The sequence below is a fragment of the Pyrgilauda ruficollis genome, unplaced genomic scaffold, assembly GCF_017590135.1.
Source record: "Pyrgilauda ruficollis isolate IOZ18807 unplaced genomic scaffold, ASM1759013v1 scaffold72, whole genome shotgun sequence".
Lineage (NCBI taxonomy): Eukaryota > Metazoa > Chordata > Aves > Passeriformes > Passeridae > Pyrgilauda > Pyrgilauda ruficollis.
In genome coordinates this window covers 2,248,255-2,266,124 of record NW_024529044.1, presented here as the reverse complement: position 1 = coordinate 2,266,124, position 17,870 = coordinate 2,248,255, and the positions used below count along the sequence as shown (strand labels likewise).

At 46.1% G+C, this 17,870-nt stretch overlaps 1 protein-coding gene across 1 annotated transcript in view; it reads left to right on the top strand.

The window, feature by feature from the left end:
• The first annotated feature begins 5,308 nt into the window (after positions 1 to 5,308).
• GNA13 (G protein subunit alpha 13) overlaps positions 5,309 to 17,870 on the top strand; it is a 30,325-nt gene continuing 17,763 nt past the window's right edge. Inside the window, exons 1-2 of the mRNA XM_041485730.1 lie at positions 5,309 to 6,407; positions 8,588 to 8,814. Of these exons, the coding sequence (XP_041341664.1) occupies positions 6,125 to 6,407; positions 8,588 to 8,814 (510 nt within the window). The 5' untranslated portion in view covers positions 5,309 to 6,124. The remainder of the gene's footprint in view (positions 6,408 to 8,587; positions 8,815 to 17,870) is intronic.

Genomic DNA, 17,870 nt, shown 5'->3' with positions numbered 1-17,870 from the left:
CTGCGGACACCGCCACACGCCGGGGGCGGCGCCACCGCTGCGCGCCGCAGCCAATCAGCACCCGCTGCCCCGCGCTCATTTGCATGAAGGCGGGGGGCGGCCGCTTGGGGGCGCCCGTGGGAGCGCGCGGAGGGGCTGGGACGGAATGGAATGGAATGGAATGGAATGGAATGGAATGGAATGGAATGGGATGGGATGGGACGGGACGGGACGGAACGAGATGGAATGGAACAGGACGGGACAGGATGGGATGGGATGAAAAGGAATGGAATGGGACAGAATGGGACAAGATGGAATGGAATGGAATGGAATGGAACGGAATAGAATGAGATGGAATGGAACGGGACAGGACGGGATGGAATGGGATGGAATGGAATGGAACAGAATAGAATGAGATGGAATGGAACGGGACGGGATGGGATGGGACGAAAAGGAATGGAATGGAATGGGACAGAATGGGACAAGATGGAACAGAATGGGATGGAATGGAGTGGAATGGAATGGAGTGAAATGGAATGGAATGCCGTGTCACACAGGGAGCACTCACACTTCCCACACGTGTGCAGCTGTTTCTCAGGGCAGTGTCTTCCCCACCACGGTGTTTGTGACTGCTCTGGATTTAGGATCTCTGGTTCTCACGCTGGAGGGGAGCAGGCTGGCTCTGAGCTCAGAGCAGAGCTTTTTCCATGAACAGCAATGCCCTGAAGGCACAGGCTGCTTTCCCAATTGCTTCGCTGCCCTGTGGAAGTGTTTTATCTTTAGCTCTGCTCTTTCATAGCACCCAGACAAGCCAGTGCTTTGGAAGGCCTTTCCCCTGTGTCTGCTCAGCCCTTCCCACGTGGAATTCCCCTGTAAGTCACAGCAGCTGCTAATCAGACACTCTGCTCCATGCAGATGACGAGCAGCCTCTGTCATTCCACACTGGTACCCACATTATCCTGCCTCATGCTTCAAGGCATCAGCTGATGGCCAAAGGAGCAGGAGGGGAGCTCTTCATGTTTGCAGTGTCTCATAATTCAGGGTCTGAAGTGCTGTTTTGTTCTGCCAAACTAGTTCAAACTAGTTCAGATCCTGGTGTCCCTCTGAAAGGCCAAGGGTGACAAACTCAGTGGCACAGATGGTCCTGGAGGCAAAAGGGAGGAAAAAGGGAGCTCAGAGGGGAGTTAGGAAGCAAGAGAAAGGACAGCAAAGGCAAGCAGGCATTTTGATGATGCTGAGTGCTTCCATCTCTTAGACAGACAGATACTGGCAGGAGTACATGCAAGGAATTCTTTGGGAGATAATATCAGAGTAAGGACCACATAAAAAGATGTAGCTCATTTTCTTGGTTTGATAGGCAAAATAGAAAAACTTGTTATAGTCTGCAATGATTCCTCTGAATCATTTGCAGTTTAAAAAGGACTCAGAAATACTCCAGGTGTGGTGCTACCACTGGCCTAAGTAAAGGATCAACTACCAACAACTTCCCATGTCCCACATACTCAAAGGAATAAAAATGGTAATTTCATCCCAAAATGCTGACTTCAACAGTTCCACTGAGGAATATAAGTGTCTTATTCACGAGAAACATTTGAAATCTGGGTCTTCAATTGAGTTCAAAAATAAAATGGTCTTGCAGGAGATCCAGGAAAAATAGCTCTGAGAAGCTCACGCTGAGGTGTGAGCTCTTCAACCTCACTGAGCTCCAAAGATTCCGATAATTTTAAATCCTTCCGATCCCCCAAACACCCCCTCACAGCTCAGGTGTGGATTTTTTTCTATTTCTAGTCTTCTCTGACAAGCTATGATGAAGCTTGTGGATATTCCTCTGTTAAAAAGCTACTTAGTGTAAGTTCCACAAGATGTCCAAGGTAAATTCAGCTTCATTAACATCTGCGAGTGACCCACAGCACCAAACACATGGTCGGACACGAGCTGAGATTTCACCTGTGCCCAGGTGAACCACCTCAGTTAATGCTCTTGGCAGATCTGCCACATGAAGCACGAGGCATTTAAATCAGATTATAGAGGCTTGTCTAGGGCAGGCACTCCTGGGCCTCTAATCATGAAACCCACACTTGTGGAAAGCAAAGAATTCTCCAGTCCTTGACACAGCCTGGCTGGCTGATGTGTGAATTTGTTGGTCAATAGAACAAGGGACTTGAACAGCAGGAAGAGTGGTGGAGAGCACCAGCAGCAGCCATGCAGGCTCCCTCCAGATTTCTGACTCCCTACGCTCACCCTGGCCTTTCTGCCCCCCAGACAATGCAGAAAGACATTCTCTTAACTGGGGATGCTCCTTAACCTCCTGTTTTGTGTGGTAAATACAGTGGTATTTATGTAGCTGCAAGTTTCCATGGGTGTTCTACCCCACGCAGATGATGCTGCAGTGGAAATACACTCATCACATCACATCCCATCACATCACAGGGCAATGCTGAGTGTCCAAGGGCTCTCCAGAGCCCACAGATCCCTGCCAGCCTCTCACACAGAGCGTGTCCAGGCTGGGGAAAAGCTGAAAGCTGAATTTTATCACTCTGGTCTCCTTGTGCAGCCCCACAAGCTGTGATTGCTCTCAACAAACCCGCTCTCAATTCTCCAGAGTTTCTCCTGTGGAAAGCACTGCCAAGGGAATCCCCCCTTGTCTTTAAAAGGTCATATTTCCTACGTGGTTGCCCCTTCTTCACACATCAGAAAGTTGAATCATCCAACACAAAAGGCATGTGGTGAGTAAGCCACCTTTCTATGTAAGGAAGCTGGGGACGCCCTGAGGGGAAGGAAGGGGTAACGTAAGTGAAGCAGGTGGCAAGTGGGGGCTCGGTTTTAGCACGCAGTTCCTTCCAGGAAGATTTCAAAGCAGTTTGCCCAAAAAAGAAAATAAATTGTGTGAGCTGTGGCATAGAGAGAGGCGTGACTTAAGCTCAGCTCTGCCAGCAAGGCAATGGTTAAAGGAATATCTCCAGAGTCCATTGTCCTGCCTGGTGGGGCACAAGCACCGAAAATGAGAAGTTTCCTTAGCAGCCTCATGGAAAGAGCAAAGGGGCAGCATTTGTTTCCCGTCATTCCTGGGCTTTCCAGGAAAGCTAAGGAAAGCAGTGGCAAAGAGGAAGGAAAAAAGCCAAGCAGAGAAAGACCTTCTGCACCCTGCCTTAGAGATGAAGCCTGGCTGCTGGGGTGGGAGGATGCAGCTGGGCTCGCACTGAGCTGGAGGTGCTGAGGCTCTCCAGGGCAGGAACAGCCCCTCCGGCAGGGCAGCACGCCGGGAGCCAGGCTGCTGGCCAGCACACGGGAACGGAGTCTGGAGAGCTCCCCAGGGAAGGGGAGAGCAACACGGAGGTCAAGGACTCCCCAGCACTTAACTGACCTGATTGTAGAAACTCAGGAGTCCTCTGCAGCTAGGGAGGTGAGATGAGAGTTGAGTCACACGTCTTAAAACTTCATTTTAAAACTGAGACCAGAGCTCAGGAATGACCGGCTTCCACATCTGTACCAAGAGCACCAGGATGTGCTCCTGGTAATAATTTTGTACCACATCCTGTTCTCCTATGAGAAATGCATTTTTTTTTTCTTTCTAGTAAGGTCCTGTGAAATAATTCCCATGCAGTTTATCTCTGTGTGGGACCAACCAAAGGTGAGAACACTGATGTCCATTTCAGATTTTGAAGGTCCTTCCAGTTGGGGCCAAGTGACATTTCCTTGTTCTAAACTCACCTCACAGTTTTCACATTTATTTCTTCCTTTTTCTAAGTTATGATTAATGTTGGGGGGAAAAGCAGAAAAAAATTGAGAGGATAACTCACTAGATATCAAAGACTAAGAGATGCAAGGAGACACAAATGTTTAATGCAATCTTTGCACACGATGGTGTAACTGATGGTAGTTAAAGTTAATTTATTAAATAAATGACTAAAATAACAGCTGTGCTTAGGGCTGGGTTGAAGTGTGGCATTTTCAATCCTTGGGATTTTCAGTCCTTGCAGATCCCTCAGCCTAAGAGTTGTTCTACCCCTCACACGCAGGGTTACCACTGAAAATAAGCCTTTGCTCCTTCTAACTGAGTATCAGATAAAGAGTCCCACTCTCTTTTGCCCATTGTGCCTCGGGAGAGGTCGGACCCAGCTGTTTGCTCAGCTCGGTGCTGCAGCCCTGCAGTACTGGGAAGCTCTTCTCAGCCAGGCAGAGAGGAAGGACGTGCCGATTTTTCCAAGTGTTTTAACAAAACGACTCTCTTTCTGCAGCGAGAACAAAACCTGCTTAGCTGGCAAGCACCATCCTGCCCCCTGACCGAGGGCTGACCTCCCCGGGCTGCCTGCCCGGCAGCTTCCCTGCAGCCAGGGGAGCCTGGGGCTCGTTTCCATGGAATCCAGATGGGTTAAAGGTGGAAGGGACCTCCTAAGATCATCCAGTCCAACCCCCTGCCTCTGCAGGGTCATCCAGGAACAGGTCCAGGTGTGTTTGGGATGTCTCTAGAGAGGGAGACTCCACACTCTCCCTGGGCAGCTGTTCCAAGGCTCTGCCTGCTCCATGGAAAGTTCTTCCTCATGTTGAGGTGGAACTTCTCGTGTTTTAGTTTACTGCCATTGCTTCTCATCCTGTCACTGGGCACCCCTGAAGAGTCTGGGATCATCCTCTTGGCATTGGAGATATTGGAGATATGTATATGCATTAATGAGATCTCCTCTCAGTCTTCTCTCCTCAACATACCCATGACAAGGCAAGGACAAGGACAAGGACAGGGACAGGAGTGGCTGTGTCAATTCCTGTGTCCAGTTCTGGGCCCTGCAGTTCAGGAAGAAGATTGAAGGGCTGGAGTGTGTCTGGAGAAGGGAATGGAGCTGGGAAGGGGCTGGAGCACAGGAGCTGCTGAAGGAACTCTGGAGGCTTAGCCTGGAGAAAAGAAGGTTCAAGGGGGACATTCTCACTCTAGAACACCTGACAGGAGGGGGCAGCCAGGTAGGAGTCAGGCTCTGCTCCAGGAAACAGGGGACAGGACAAGAGGAAACGACCTCAAGCTGCTCCAAGGGAGGTTGGGGTTGGATATTATGGAAAATTTCTTCATAGAAAGGGTAATTAGACATTGGAATGGACTGCCCAGAGATGTGGAGGAGACACCCTGGAAGTGCTTAAGGAAAGACTGGACATGGCAATTGGTGCCGTGGTCCAGTTGACAAAGGTGATTAGTCACAGATTGGGCTGGATGATCTCAGAGATCTTTTCCAACCTAATTGATTGTGTGTTTCTATGATTTAGTTTCTTCTGCCTGCCTACAGGGAGAGAACCAGTGGACATGGCCTCAAGGTGAGACATGGGGGATTCAGATTAGGTTAGGAAAAAAAAAAATGACTGTTAGGGTGGTCTGGCATCGGAAGGGGCTGCCCAGGAAGGTGGTGGAGTCACCACCCCTGAAGGTGTTCAGGAAACATCCAGACCTGGTGCTGGGTGATGTGGCTTTGTGGATGCTGGGTGGATGGTTGGACTTGGTCTTAAAGGTCTCTTCCAAACCTTTATGACTCCATGAAGTCATTCACCACCTTAATTTTATTTTCCATTACAAAGCACGTTAAAATTATGATCACGTGCATCTATAAACCTTTAACTCCATTACACAGCAGCACCCTGTGCCTGAATGTTCTTTCACCGTTTCCTGGTGAGCAGGCCGGCACCTGCCAGGAGCTACAGCCTGGATCTCCTCCAGGAACGGTGCTGAAAAATCGCAATTTCAAGCTCAAGCTCAAAGCGACTCGGGGGATTTCTTGAGGAAAAGGCAGAGTATTACAAGTAAACTGTCAGTCTGGTTAAAAAGCGCTCTGCCTGCCAGAGCTCAAGGAGCGTTCGGACAGGGCTGTGAGGCACCTGGTGGGACGGCCGGGGTGTGCCGTGCGGGGCCGGGGTGTGCCGTGCGGGGCCGGGTTGTGCCGTGCGGGGCCGGGCTCGGGCTGGCGGCTCTCAGGGGTCGCCCTCAGTGACTCGGCGCGCTCCGCTCCCGCCATTTCCTGTGAGGGGCCGGGGCAGGGGCGGAGCCCGCACTGTGGGCGGGGCCCGCGCTCGTCACGCGCCGGGCGTGGCGGGGCGCGCAGGCGCGGTGCGGGGCGCGCGCGGCGCGGGCGGCGGGCGGGCGCTCCCCTCGCTGGCAGCGCTCGCTAAGATGGCGGATTTCCTGCCGTCCCGCTCCGCGCTGTCCGGCTGCTTCCCCGGCTGCCTCCTCACCAGCGGCGAGGCCGAGCAGCAGCGCAAGTCCAAGGAGATCGACAAGTGCCTCAACCGCGAGAAGACCTACGTGAAGCGCCTCGTCAAGATCCTGCTGCTGGGCGCGGGCGAGAGCGGCAAGTCCACCTTCCTCAAGCAGATGCGGATCATCCACGGGCAGGACTGGGACCGCGCGGCCCGCGAGGAGTTCCGCGCCACCATCTACAGCAACGTGATCAAGGGTGGGTGAGGGCGGCGGGGACGGGCCGCCCTGCGAGCGCCGGGCCCGGCCGGGCCGGGGCGGGGAGAGCCGCCACTGCCGCCCCCCGCGCTGTCCCGGCGCCTCAGCGTTCCCCCGGCGCCGGCGCGCAGCCCCTCCGGGCCCGCGGGGTTGTCACCGCGCCGCCCGGGTGCGGCCCGCGGGGCGGCTCCGGCGCCCGGGCCCGGGAGCAGCGGTTTGAGCCCGGGAGGTGCCGGGCTTTGCCTTTTGGTGCTGCGCTGGAGCGAGGCCAGGGAAGGACAGTAGGGTGGGGAAGGGGCTGGAGCGCAAGGGGCGGCTGGGGGGGCTCAGCCTGAAGAACAGGACGCTCAGGGGTGATCTTATCGCTCTCTACAACCGCTGAAAGGACGTGGTAGCCAGGTGGGGGTCCCATCCTATCTCTGCTCCCAGGGAACCAGAGATAGGATGAAAGGACAGTGTTAAGCTGCACCAGAGGAACTTTATGCTGGACATTAGGAAGAATGTCTTTACTTCAGAGACGGGAATGGGTTGCCCAGGGAGGTGGTGGAGTCACTGTCGCTGGAGGTGTTTAGGACTGGACGTGGCACTTACTGGCAAGTCTAATTAACAAGGTGGTGTTCGGTCATAGGTTGGAATGAATGATCTCAGAGGTCTTTTCCAATCTAATTGATTCCGTGATTCTGTGATTTCCTGGTAATGAGAGTGCAGTAATGAGCAGTAATGGATGGGGGGAAGATGCACCTGGAAGTGCGTGAGGAGGAGCCCAGCCCTGTGCTTTCAGCATTTCGCTGCAGTGGAAGAATCGCTGCCGTTGTGTTGGAAACTCGGCTGACACATCAATTAACTGCAACCCGCAGGCAGAGCCTTTCTCGTAGATGCTTTGCCAAAACCTCCACACATGGTTTAGGGGAGTAGTGGACACTTCCTTTCACTGCTGTCATCCTGACTTCATTGGTCATCCTCAGCCATTTTCTCTCTTATCTAAATTGCTCCTTGGATTTTCAATTTGGACTGTGTAATAGTTGGACAAAATCTTTGAGGTTTCTCAAAACAGCAAGTGTTGCCAGACTCAGCCTCTGAAAATCCAGCAGTTCTCAAAGAGAGTTGTTTTACAAACCTGCTGGTGAATCAAGCCTGGAAAAACTATTGATAGCAGTAGAAGGCAGTATCTCAACCAGGTCAAAGTTTATTGTTAAAGCTACTTGGTGCTCTGAAGGTATACAAGTAGGGACTGCACATCTGTCTGGGAGGCTGTTTTCTTGCAGTCAGAGATAGATTTGACAGATATCTGCCTTTGACGGAGAGAAAAAACATGGTAAGGGAGTGAACCTTGACAAAACACCTTGGCGCTGAATGAGTATGGTACTGTACAGTCGTTTGTTGCCACATTTCATTATATCTCTTCCTATGCCTTTACCGTTGCTTATTCTTTCTGGAATTTTCTTTTTATTTTTTCATCAGTAAATTTAGTACTAGAAACCATTTCCCTGCATTTACCTTATCAATATGAGCACAGTGGGTTTATATCCTTCAGAAGGACTTCAAAAAGAAGTTTAAAACACTCTTTTTCTTCTAGAGAATATTTACCAAAACAGCCACAGAAGTGCAGGAAAGCCTTTAGGTGATACAATTCCTCTGCACTTAAGCTATGGAAACGTACTTTTAGCAAGTGCGGTGATTTTAGTACATGTCTTAGTCTCTCTGAAAATATTAAAGGCAATGATAGAAATACTGTCAGCGATATTCTTTGTATAATTTGGTATAACTGGATACTGAGTTGATGAGAGCACAAAACCTAGAGAGTCTTAAAGCAAGAAATGAGGTGGTTTAACATATTTTGAATTAAACTTCCAAGTGTACTTTTTACTCAAGCCAAGTGAAAGAGTTTGGTAGCACAGGTTGGATAAAATTAGTAATTAAAAATAACACTTTTTCAGGAATTGAATTTGCACTGTGGGGATAATCCTGTTGATGGTAATGATGTTCTTGAGATAGCAAGTCTGGGGTTTGACATTACCTGTATATGTAGTGGTTTGGGTCAGTTTTTTGGACACTTCCCGATTCCCTACGGGTGGATATTCCTATTGAGCTTTGTGCAGAGTAGATGCATTGTTCCTCTGGGCTGGTGAAACAGGAGATGCTGAGAAACTCTGCTCACAGTGCCCTTCCTTGTCGTTGCAGGTGTGCGAGTCCTCGTGGATGCCAGAGAGAAACTCCATATCCCGTGGGGAGACCCTGCCAACCAGAGCAACGGCGACAAGGTGATGGCTTTCGACACCCGCGCCGTCACCGTGGCGCAGGGCATGGTGGAGACCGGTGTTTTTTTGGACTACCTGCCAGCCATCCGAGCCCTGTGGGCAGACAGTGGCATCCAGCACGCCTACGACAGGCGCAGGGAGTTCCAGCTGGTAAGATTTGCCCTTCAGTGTCTTTAACTGCCCGCCTGTGATTTTGTTCCTGCCTCGCTTCTCTGTGAAACGCCGACCCAGCGCTTCCTTGCGCGTTTTTGAGTGGTTGGCTGTTACTCTGTGGTGTTGCACACAGCTGCATTTAGCTACTTCCCCCCCTTTTTTTAATAATAATGAAAGATTCTGACGTAACCGTCCTCATTTCATATGTGGGAAAGCTGAGGTATTGAGGGCTTCTAAGTTTTGTAACAAAGCTGGTACCTGCACAGTGTTTTTACCATATGATTATTACCACCCTTTTATTAACTGGTGCATCAACGTAAAAAACCAAGCCAAGCAAAAAAAAAAAGGTTTGTCAGAAAACGGCTTAATAGTAATGTGATTTTTTAAAGAAAAGATATGCATGGGTTAATGAGAAGAATTTAAAAACCACTCCCTTCTCTATTCCAGTTTGAGCAATCTAGCAAACATTCCCTCTGTATACTTCCTGTTTAATTTTGAATGTCTGTGTTAATACTCATGTAATGAGACTTTTGTTACATTAAAGTTCTCAGCTAAAGATGGAATACACAATTTTATAGTGGAGTAGAGACAGAGTACACAATTCAGTAGTGGGGTTGGAAAGGAAAAAAAAACCTCTTGATTCTTGAGCAGCAGCTCAAACTGTCTGTGACAGCTGAACTCCCTTTGCTCCATTCCCATGCAAATGCTGCAAAAAGAAATGAAAAATTTGAGTTAAATTTGATTGTTAGTTCCTAGACTTGTGTATGCCAGTGGCATAGGCTTTTGTGGAGGTGGGGGTTGAGAACCTTAAAATAGATTAAATCTGTTCTTGTGGGTCTCTCAAACGTAAGTGGCTTTGTGTTTTTATGTCTTAAAAATAACCTTTGTGTTAGTGTGAATCCAAACAATAGCTCATGATGTCTCCTGTTGAGCTGTTATGAATGGTTGTGTAATCATAGCCTGACTTAAAGAGGTTGTGTAAATATTCTATAAATATGTATTGCCCTGATCATGGAATGTCTTCTGCAGATTGCAGAATGGGCAGGTGCTGCAGTGGCCTATCACCTGCCCAGCCCTGGGCTGAGCTCTGTAAATAAGTTCCTAAGGAGACCTGTTGCTCCTTGAGTTTCACCTTCAAGTGATCATAAAAGAGTAATTGCTCTTCTGTAGTCAAGCTTCTGGTGCAGATGTGACTTCTGCTGGTGTAATTGCTGTGCTGGGGGGATCTGCTTTAAAATCAGTTCAATAAGACAGTTTTGTCTTCGATTAAACATGTTTAGTGACTTGAGGCTGTGTAGCAAAAGGAAGGGAGCAATTACTGTTCTGTCATCTTGAGGCTCTGGGAAGTGGGTTCTTTCCATAACTGAAACATGTGCAGAGTTTCACTTTGAGTGGGTTGTGAAGAGGGTAGTGAAGAATTTGTTCTTCTGAACCTTACAGAAAAAAAGCTGTTACTTTGTTCTGTAAATCCCTAAATCTGTGAAATTATCTGCAGAAATATATATTTATCATGTTGTGCTTTAGGTAAAACTCAGGAATATTTTTAGATGCTCTTAATAGTTAGTACTGTCCCAATAATTTTTGAAAGCAAGGTAACTGCTTTATTTATCCTTATATTACTTTATTTCCTAAATCCTTTCAAAATCTCAGCTGGACATATTTATGCCAAGTTATAAACATGAAAGAAAAAAAAGGCAGCTGAATGATGTCATTGTGTTGAGTACAGGCACTGAGAGCTGTGCTGGCCAAGCATGAAGTCTCAGTTTTACCCCGGTAAGCTTCAGCTTAACTTCTGCCAGAGCTCCATGTGGGCAGCAGAACACAGGGAAGCTCCTGGAGCAGTGCAGATTCGTGCTGTACCTGCTCCAGGCTTTGCAGGAGTGTGTTCAGAGTTCATGTCTGTGCTGTGACACGAGAGGACACAAATGGTTAAGGAGGGAGTGACAGGCGTGTCCCAGTCAGGAGGTAGAGCAGGGGGAAGTTGGGAGAGACGCAGACAGTTCAGGCGTGTCAAGTACTGACTCTTGAAGTGAAGGCTCCAGACTAAAAATTTTTAACACTGTAGAATGGGGAAAAAGAGGAAAATACTGTTCTGCTTCCAGTTTAGCTGCTTGTGGCAAAAAAATAAGAGATAGCAGCAATGATTAGATGAGTAGGAGGAGAGAGGGAAAAGTGGCACAAAAATAGTATAAAGTTCTGGGACTGATGTGGTAGAGGAGCATTATTGGGCTGTATCTGCTCTAACTTCTTTTCGGACTGTTGAGTGAGTTTAACTTTTCACTGGACTGAAAAACATGGCTCATACTAGGAGAGCACAGGCAGAAACAGTTTGCCATGGGAATAGGACATTTTGGGACAGAGGTAGAGGTGAGCAAATGGAAAATGGAGCAGTGATGGGTGAGGAGTGAAAAATGTCAAAATTTATGTGTAGATTCTGGAGGAAAGGCAGCAAGAATATGTAGTAGAAGCCATTTGTAGCTTTAGTGTAGATGCCATTTGTAGCTTGGGCAGGTAGGAAGTACAGAGAAAGAGGGTTTAAAATTGAGGTTTCTGCAAGAATATGGTTAAAACTTCAACACATATGTACATTTGTGAGGGCTTGTTAAGCTGCTCTTGCTTTTTCTTGTTTTTCTCCAGGATCTTTTACTGATGATGTTGGGAGCTTAAGGAAACAATGTGATCTTTTTATAGCAGCAAAAAAAAAAAAAAAAAAGAACTTAGTCGTATTTTAATGGAATTAGGAATCAGCATTTCCATGTCTAGTTCACTGGAGTGTCCTTCCTCATTTTGTTAACTCAAGTGGTCATGGGATAGCCAATATGATTTATTTTCCTTGGTATAAAAATAGGGGCCTTCTGGCCACTAGCAGCAGCATTTATGAAAATTCATTAGGTCATGCTTGTATGGTGCTTTAAAGCTGGAAAGAGCTAATTACAACTTAGTGCAATATGTGCCACTTCAGTGCTTCCCAGGTGGTTAATGTTATAATCCCTCACATTTTATTACAAACCAGACTCATTCAGGTGCTTGTTCCGCTAGCACAGGTAACTGCAGACTGGCCTGGCTCTGGAGCTGAGGCAGTTCTGTAACTTACACTGGAGATTCTGGTCATCCTCAGGCTTCCTCTCCTCCATCCACCAGGCTTGTTTCTGCTCTGGCCTCTCGGGTGGCTGACAGGGGTGAGTTAGAGATTTAGTCTGAATCAGCCCAACACCTGACACCTCATTAACGTTTCACGTTTCCGTCAATGCTTGGTTTCCGGTAAAAAATCCGAAGTGACTTGGAGAAACACAGCTATTCTGTGAATTCTGCAGCATGAAACTGACTTACCTGGGCATTTCCTAGCTGTTCTGTTTGTGCTGCTGAGCTGTTCAGTGTGTGGCTGTAAGGATTTGCTGTTCTCCTGGAGCTTTGCTCCGGGGCACTGCCAGCTGAGCAGTGTTTGGTGCTGTGGAACACTGAGCAGGGCCCTTGTGAGTAAGAGTAGCCTTGTACTTCCCTCTCATGTCAGTCATTTCTTGAACTTGCTGTGAGAGCTGTTGACAGAGAAGCATTTTGAAGTATTCTCCAGGAGTCTCATTGTTCTCTGAGAATGAAAGAGTGTGATGAGAGGCAAGTTACTCAGATGTGTGATAAGCTTTGAATGTGTTCAGGGTTTGTTCTTGCTGAAGGTAACTTTTGGGTGGGTTTTGATCTTTGCTACCAGCAGTTGTTGATCTTCAGACAGATACTTACTGCCCTACTTGCAGTTTAAGTGAATGTTGTTGGGTATTTTAAAGCCAGAAAGCTGCAGAGATGTGAGATTCATGTGAGATGACACTTCATTTTTGTCCATATTTGCATAGAACTGCAGGCACAGATGATGCAGTAAGGATTATAGGATATGCACTCACCTCTGGATCACAAGTTTTTCTCTGACATGTCTGCAATTGCTAGATCAGATTATAGAAGACAGGAAGAGGTGTGTTCTGCTTGAAGTTACACTGATAGCTTTGCAGCAGCTTCCATGTAGCATTTTTCTTCTGCAGACAAGTATTTTTGGCAAGTATGGGTCAGCTTACTGGGAGGTTGTATTGCATTTTGTCTTACTCTCCTTGGGCTTTTCAGGGTTCTGTCTGAATATTAGTGGAGTGGTTGTACACACAAGAACATTAATGAAGCTCTACTGAAAGGATGAGTCCTCAAATGGACACTGAAGAATATTAGGAAAGTTTATTGTTCTTTTAACACATCTTGAAGTGTGCCTGATTATAGAGCCTGATCCTGCAGAGGTCAGTTGTGTGTGAAGCCAGGCTAAGTTGCCACATGTTGAGGTTTTCCCTTTTGGAAGGAGGATTCCCATCTTATGGGACAGCTGTGAGGTGAGTGCACAAAGTGCCTCTGAAGTCACAAGTGTAGAGCCTGGAAAAAGAGAGTCTTACCTGTCATTCATGGAAGTGTCCACACTGTGTTTGTGACAGTGGCTTTCAGAAGCCTTTCAGCAGCTTCTGCAGTGTTTTCCTCCCAGTGTTCATCTCTTTAACCTCCCCATGCCCCTACATTGGGAAGTAGGCATGGCTTTCCCCTTAGATCTCTTGGATCTGGGGTTGGGTGTTCAGTGCTCCCACTCTGCTTGAACTCCTCCCAGTAGAGTTGCTTCTACTGGGACATGAGTGCATAAACTGTTGGGAGGAGGTTTCTGAGACTGACAGGAGAATCTTCATTACAGACATGAGATCCAGTCACCCAGCATTTCTCTAAACATTGAATATTTGGGCATTTAATCATATAATTCAGAGTTTATTGAAATGTGGTGTTGCAATTACACTGAGTATTGCTTAAATTTCTGTGTGGAAACCCAAAAAGCTGTTGCTCTTTATATGTTGAAGTATTAACAGGTTTTTTTCCCTTTCTCTAATCAGTACTCTGCCAAACATCAGATCACAGGATGGCCTGTGTGCAGTGTGCATGAAAAAGGCTACTTGCCATCTCGTGGTCTTAAGGTGAAAAGGATTTATCAAAGATTGTCACTATAACTATGGAAAGAAAAGTGCTTTACAAATTTATATTTTAAAATGAGCCATTCAAATCCACAAAAGAGACTAGGATTTTTGAAGATTTGCTGTTTCTCCAGACAAGATAATGCTGGTTTTGAGTTGGTATTAGTAAGACTCCTTATAGGGATTAACTCTAGAGTCCAGCAGTAGAGGGTTGAGTGTCCTCACTCCAGGTTTGTGGCCAAAAACCCCTCAGTGTATGCCAGTGCATTGGTAGTGGGGATTGACTGATCTTCAGGTGAATTATACTAACTTAATACAAAGTGCCATTTTTTATCCTTTTCCAAATTGGAATTAGGATTTCTGTTTCAGCCTCTGAGAGCTGAAATGCTGTTTCTGGGACTGCCTTCTTCCCTTTCCACCACTTTTCCTTTTCTTGTTAGCAGCAAAATATTGAAGTGTTTGGAGAGTGGACTGGTCTTTATTGCCAGTTGGTGCTGGTCTGGTTTTAATGGAGAACCTCTTTGCTGTATTTTTTTCAGAATGTTGCTATATTTCTTTTTTTATATTTTTATTTTTTGTTGCTATTAAGCACAAATGTGGTTCTGGACTGTGAAAGAGAGGTCTTTGAGCAGGAGCTGTCTTGATGTAGACATGTTGTGCCAGACTGAAGCAGGATGAGTTGTCTTCCAAGCAGGAATGCCTTTGGAGTCCTGTGTGCTATACTTGGCTTGTGCAAGCCTATGTTTTCTGCATGGTTTCAGTGCAATCTCTCAGGATGGAATTCTTAATTCAAACTCAATGCAGATATTGAGTAACCTGGTCTAGTGGATGGGGTCCCTGCCCATGGCAGCTTGTTGGAACAAAGGGATCTTTAAGGTCCCTTCCTACCCAAACCATTCTGGGGTTGTGTGATCTGTTTATGGGGAGCCACTGCTTTTAAAATGCAGACTTGTACAATGCAGTGTGGGAGCAGAGGGATGTGTTCTTACACATATGCCATCTCCAACAAGCTGTGTTGTGTTGATAGTCATGTGCCTTAGTTTCCTAAACATTTTGTTGCAGAAGACTAGAAGGTGACCTACTTCTTGCAAAAAAAGGGAATTCTGTAACCAAGCCGTGGTTAAATAAATATAAAATGCAAGTGCCCTTCTGAATATGAATATTCACATCTTAGCGTGTGAACCTCTTCTCAGCAGGTTGTTTTAAAATTCTGCAAATGTGTTAGAGGAACTTTTGCTGCTTCTGCTGTGCAGTGTAAATTGAGTCCTTGGTACAGACATTCATTGCAAGCTCATTTCCGTGCTCTCTACTCACCTGCAAGGTGTTGCATGTTGGTACCTGCAGAGCTGTCTCGTTACAACCTTTGGAATTTAAACAGCAGTGGCTGCACCCGTGCTGGGTCCATTTAGAAATGACTTCCTGAACACAAACCCTGCACAGTCCCAGGCTCATGGCTGTCAGCAAATCTGGTGTGGGATAAATGCAGTGTCATCTTCCATGCCTGTGTTCTGCACCTGAGGCAAGAAGCAGAGAGGGATCTTTTTCAGTGTAAATATGGGATCCTTCAGGACCGAGCTGCCATGCCAGAGGCACTGTGCTGCTGCTCCCTAATTTGAGTTTGCTGTAACAAGACCTCAGCCTTAGAGGCTGGTGAAGTCTGCTCTCACCAAGCACATAGTACCCCTAGGTTGTACTGGGTGACTGTTTTGGCTCTTTATTGTCCCAGACTTCAGTTCATGGTGAATGCTTTGATATCTTCTGGATTCAGGCTGCACCTCTTACACAGAACTAGCAAAGGGGTAGGAAACTGCAGCTTGTGGTAGCTGAGGAAGTTGCTTAAGAAAATGTGAGAAAACCCAAGTACAGCTGACCTCACTCACTACGTAAAACAAGCAACAGAATAACTGTAGTTGTGGGAAAGCAAGATAATCTCTGTGCCAGCATTGTGTCTGCTGGCACTTTCCTTTGCTAAGGATCTGAATTATCAAATTCAGTTGAGAAGTTTAGAGGGTGCAGAGCCTGCCCTTTTACAGAATAATAAGCTGTATACTCAGAGTGCTGATGGAGCCTGCCTGATACCAAGTGGTGTCTTGTATTACTCTGGAATATGAAACCTTTATTTATATCTTAAAGGTGAATAAATGAGTCATAGAACATGATATTAGTTAACTTGGCAGCCTCAAACTGTAAATAAAATGTGTTTAATGAAAAAAAAAATCTGAATAATCCTGGAGACTAACACTTATATTTTATTCCAGAGTTGCCTGATGAGTTGAATTTAAATAGTGATGAAAAAGATGTTTAAGAATACATCAGCAGCTAAAAAAGTCCTAAATTACTTCCTGTATCTTCTTAACTTGCATGTCTGCACTAAGAAACATCAGGTAATAGAGCTGGAAAAGTTGAGGAATTTTAAATACAGAAAACATCCTGAATTGCCATCACAGTAACTGACAACAACTACTGCAGAAAAGAAAATTTCTGAACAGTAAGAGGGAGTGAGCTGCCTTTCACAGCACTCAATTCACTGTGCCCTGTTGCACACCTCTCCATCATAGTCATTCCTTTTAAGTTTCTTTTCCTTCAGTCTCCTCAGTTAATAGGTGAAATATCACGCTCCTCTTCAGAGACTTAACCAAGGAACTGAAAAGACCCCAAATTCTTTTTATGGCTCAAGGCTACAGGAATGTGTAGTACCACATGAGTTTCTGTTTCTTTTTCCTTTGTTTAAAGATGCTGGGGAAATAATTTTAAACAAAATGCTGGGATCTGCAGCCAGCCTGGGAGCACTTCTCTCTTTAGGCACATGATGATATTTTGTCACCCACTGGTGACCAAATCAAGAGGATGCAGAATTTCTAGGGGTGGAAACAGTGCACTGGTACTATCTGTATTTCAAAATATCTACACAAAATTTTGGGGGAAAAAGTAATGCAGGGTGATTATTAAAATTTTACAAGTGGGTGATATTGGGACCCTTAATTGGCTTCAGTAGCAAAGTTATATAGTTGCTCTAGTAATTGATTTATATTTCTTTCTAGTTTTAGTTAATTCACAGTATGAAATTCTACAAGTGACATGAAATGTTTTCAGCCTCTTGGTGCTCTTTAGGGAGTCTTGTGTATTTCACTGCTACTTTGAGCTCTTTTTGACACAACTTTTAGTAGTTTTTTAAAACACCCAATATTCAGCGAATGATACAGGTAGGTCTTTCACTAGACACAGTAAATTATCACAGGATCTTGTCAGCTTGGAACAAGAGCTGGTTTATGAGTGCATCGCTGGCTGCAAACAGAAATATCAGAACTTAATTGAAATGGATTCTTCTAATTGAGACAGAGGAAGGAACTAAAAAGCCTTTAGTCATCTGGATTTCTCATGAGGCTGAAATAGGAACCAAATGTACTTTAAAACTGAATCCTAGAGAAATGCATTGGGATCCAGTTCAGGGCTCTGATTTTGAAATGTTGTGATTTAGTGCAGAGTTTATGCAATAATGGACTTTTTAAGCATCTTCGAGTTCAGTATGGCCAGTTTTAGTGCTGATACATTTCCACACGCCAAATATTTGTCATGTTTTTGGGAGCCTTTGCTGGTCTTGTACAACTTGGAAGCAAGTAAAGCTTTAAATGATGGATGGCAGATTTGCAGACTCACCACTGCTCCAGCATTAGATTAAATGCAGTTAGAGTTGCAAACACATGAAGTCATGGAGCCAGTGGGTCAGTGCTCTGAAAGAAGAGCAAATGTTTACAGTCTGGTTCCAGTCTGTTTTGTGTGCAAAACATCTGAGGTTTATAGAGATGCTGCCCAGAGTGTAAATAGTAACTGGGAGGTGGCAGTTTCTCCTTGGGCAGTGCATGTTTTCATAGGATTTCTAGGTCTCTGTGTTCTGGGGCTTGGAGGATTGGTTTCATCAATGAAATTTGAAAATCTTCTGCATGGTATTGGTGCCTTTCCTAAAGTAAACTTTGTGGGAGGAGAGTTTGGATAGTAAATACTTAGGGAAGGAGTAAAAAGACCTTTGAAGAAACAAAGTACACCTGATCTTTGCTTCATGGGTTAATTTCTGTT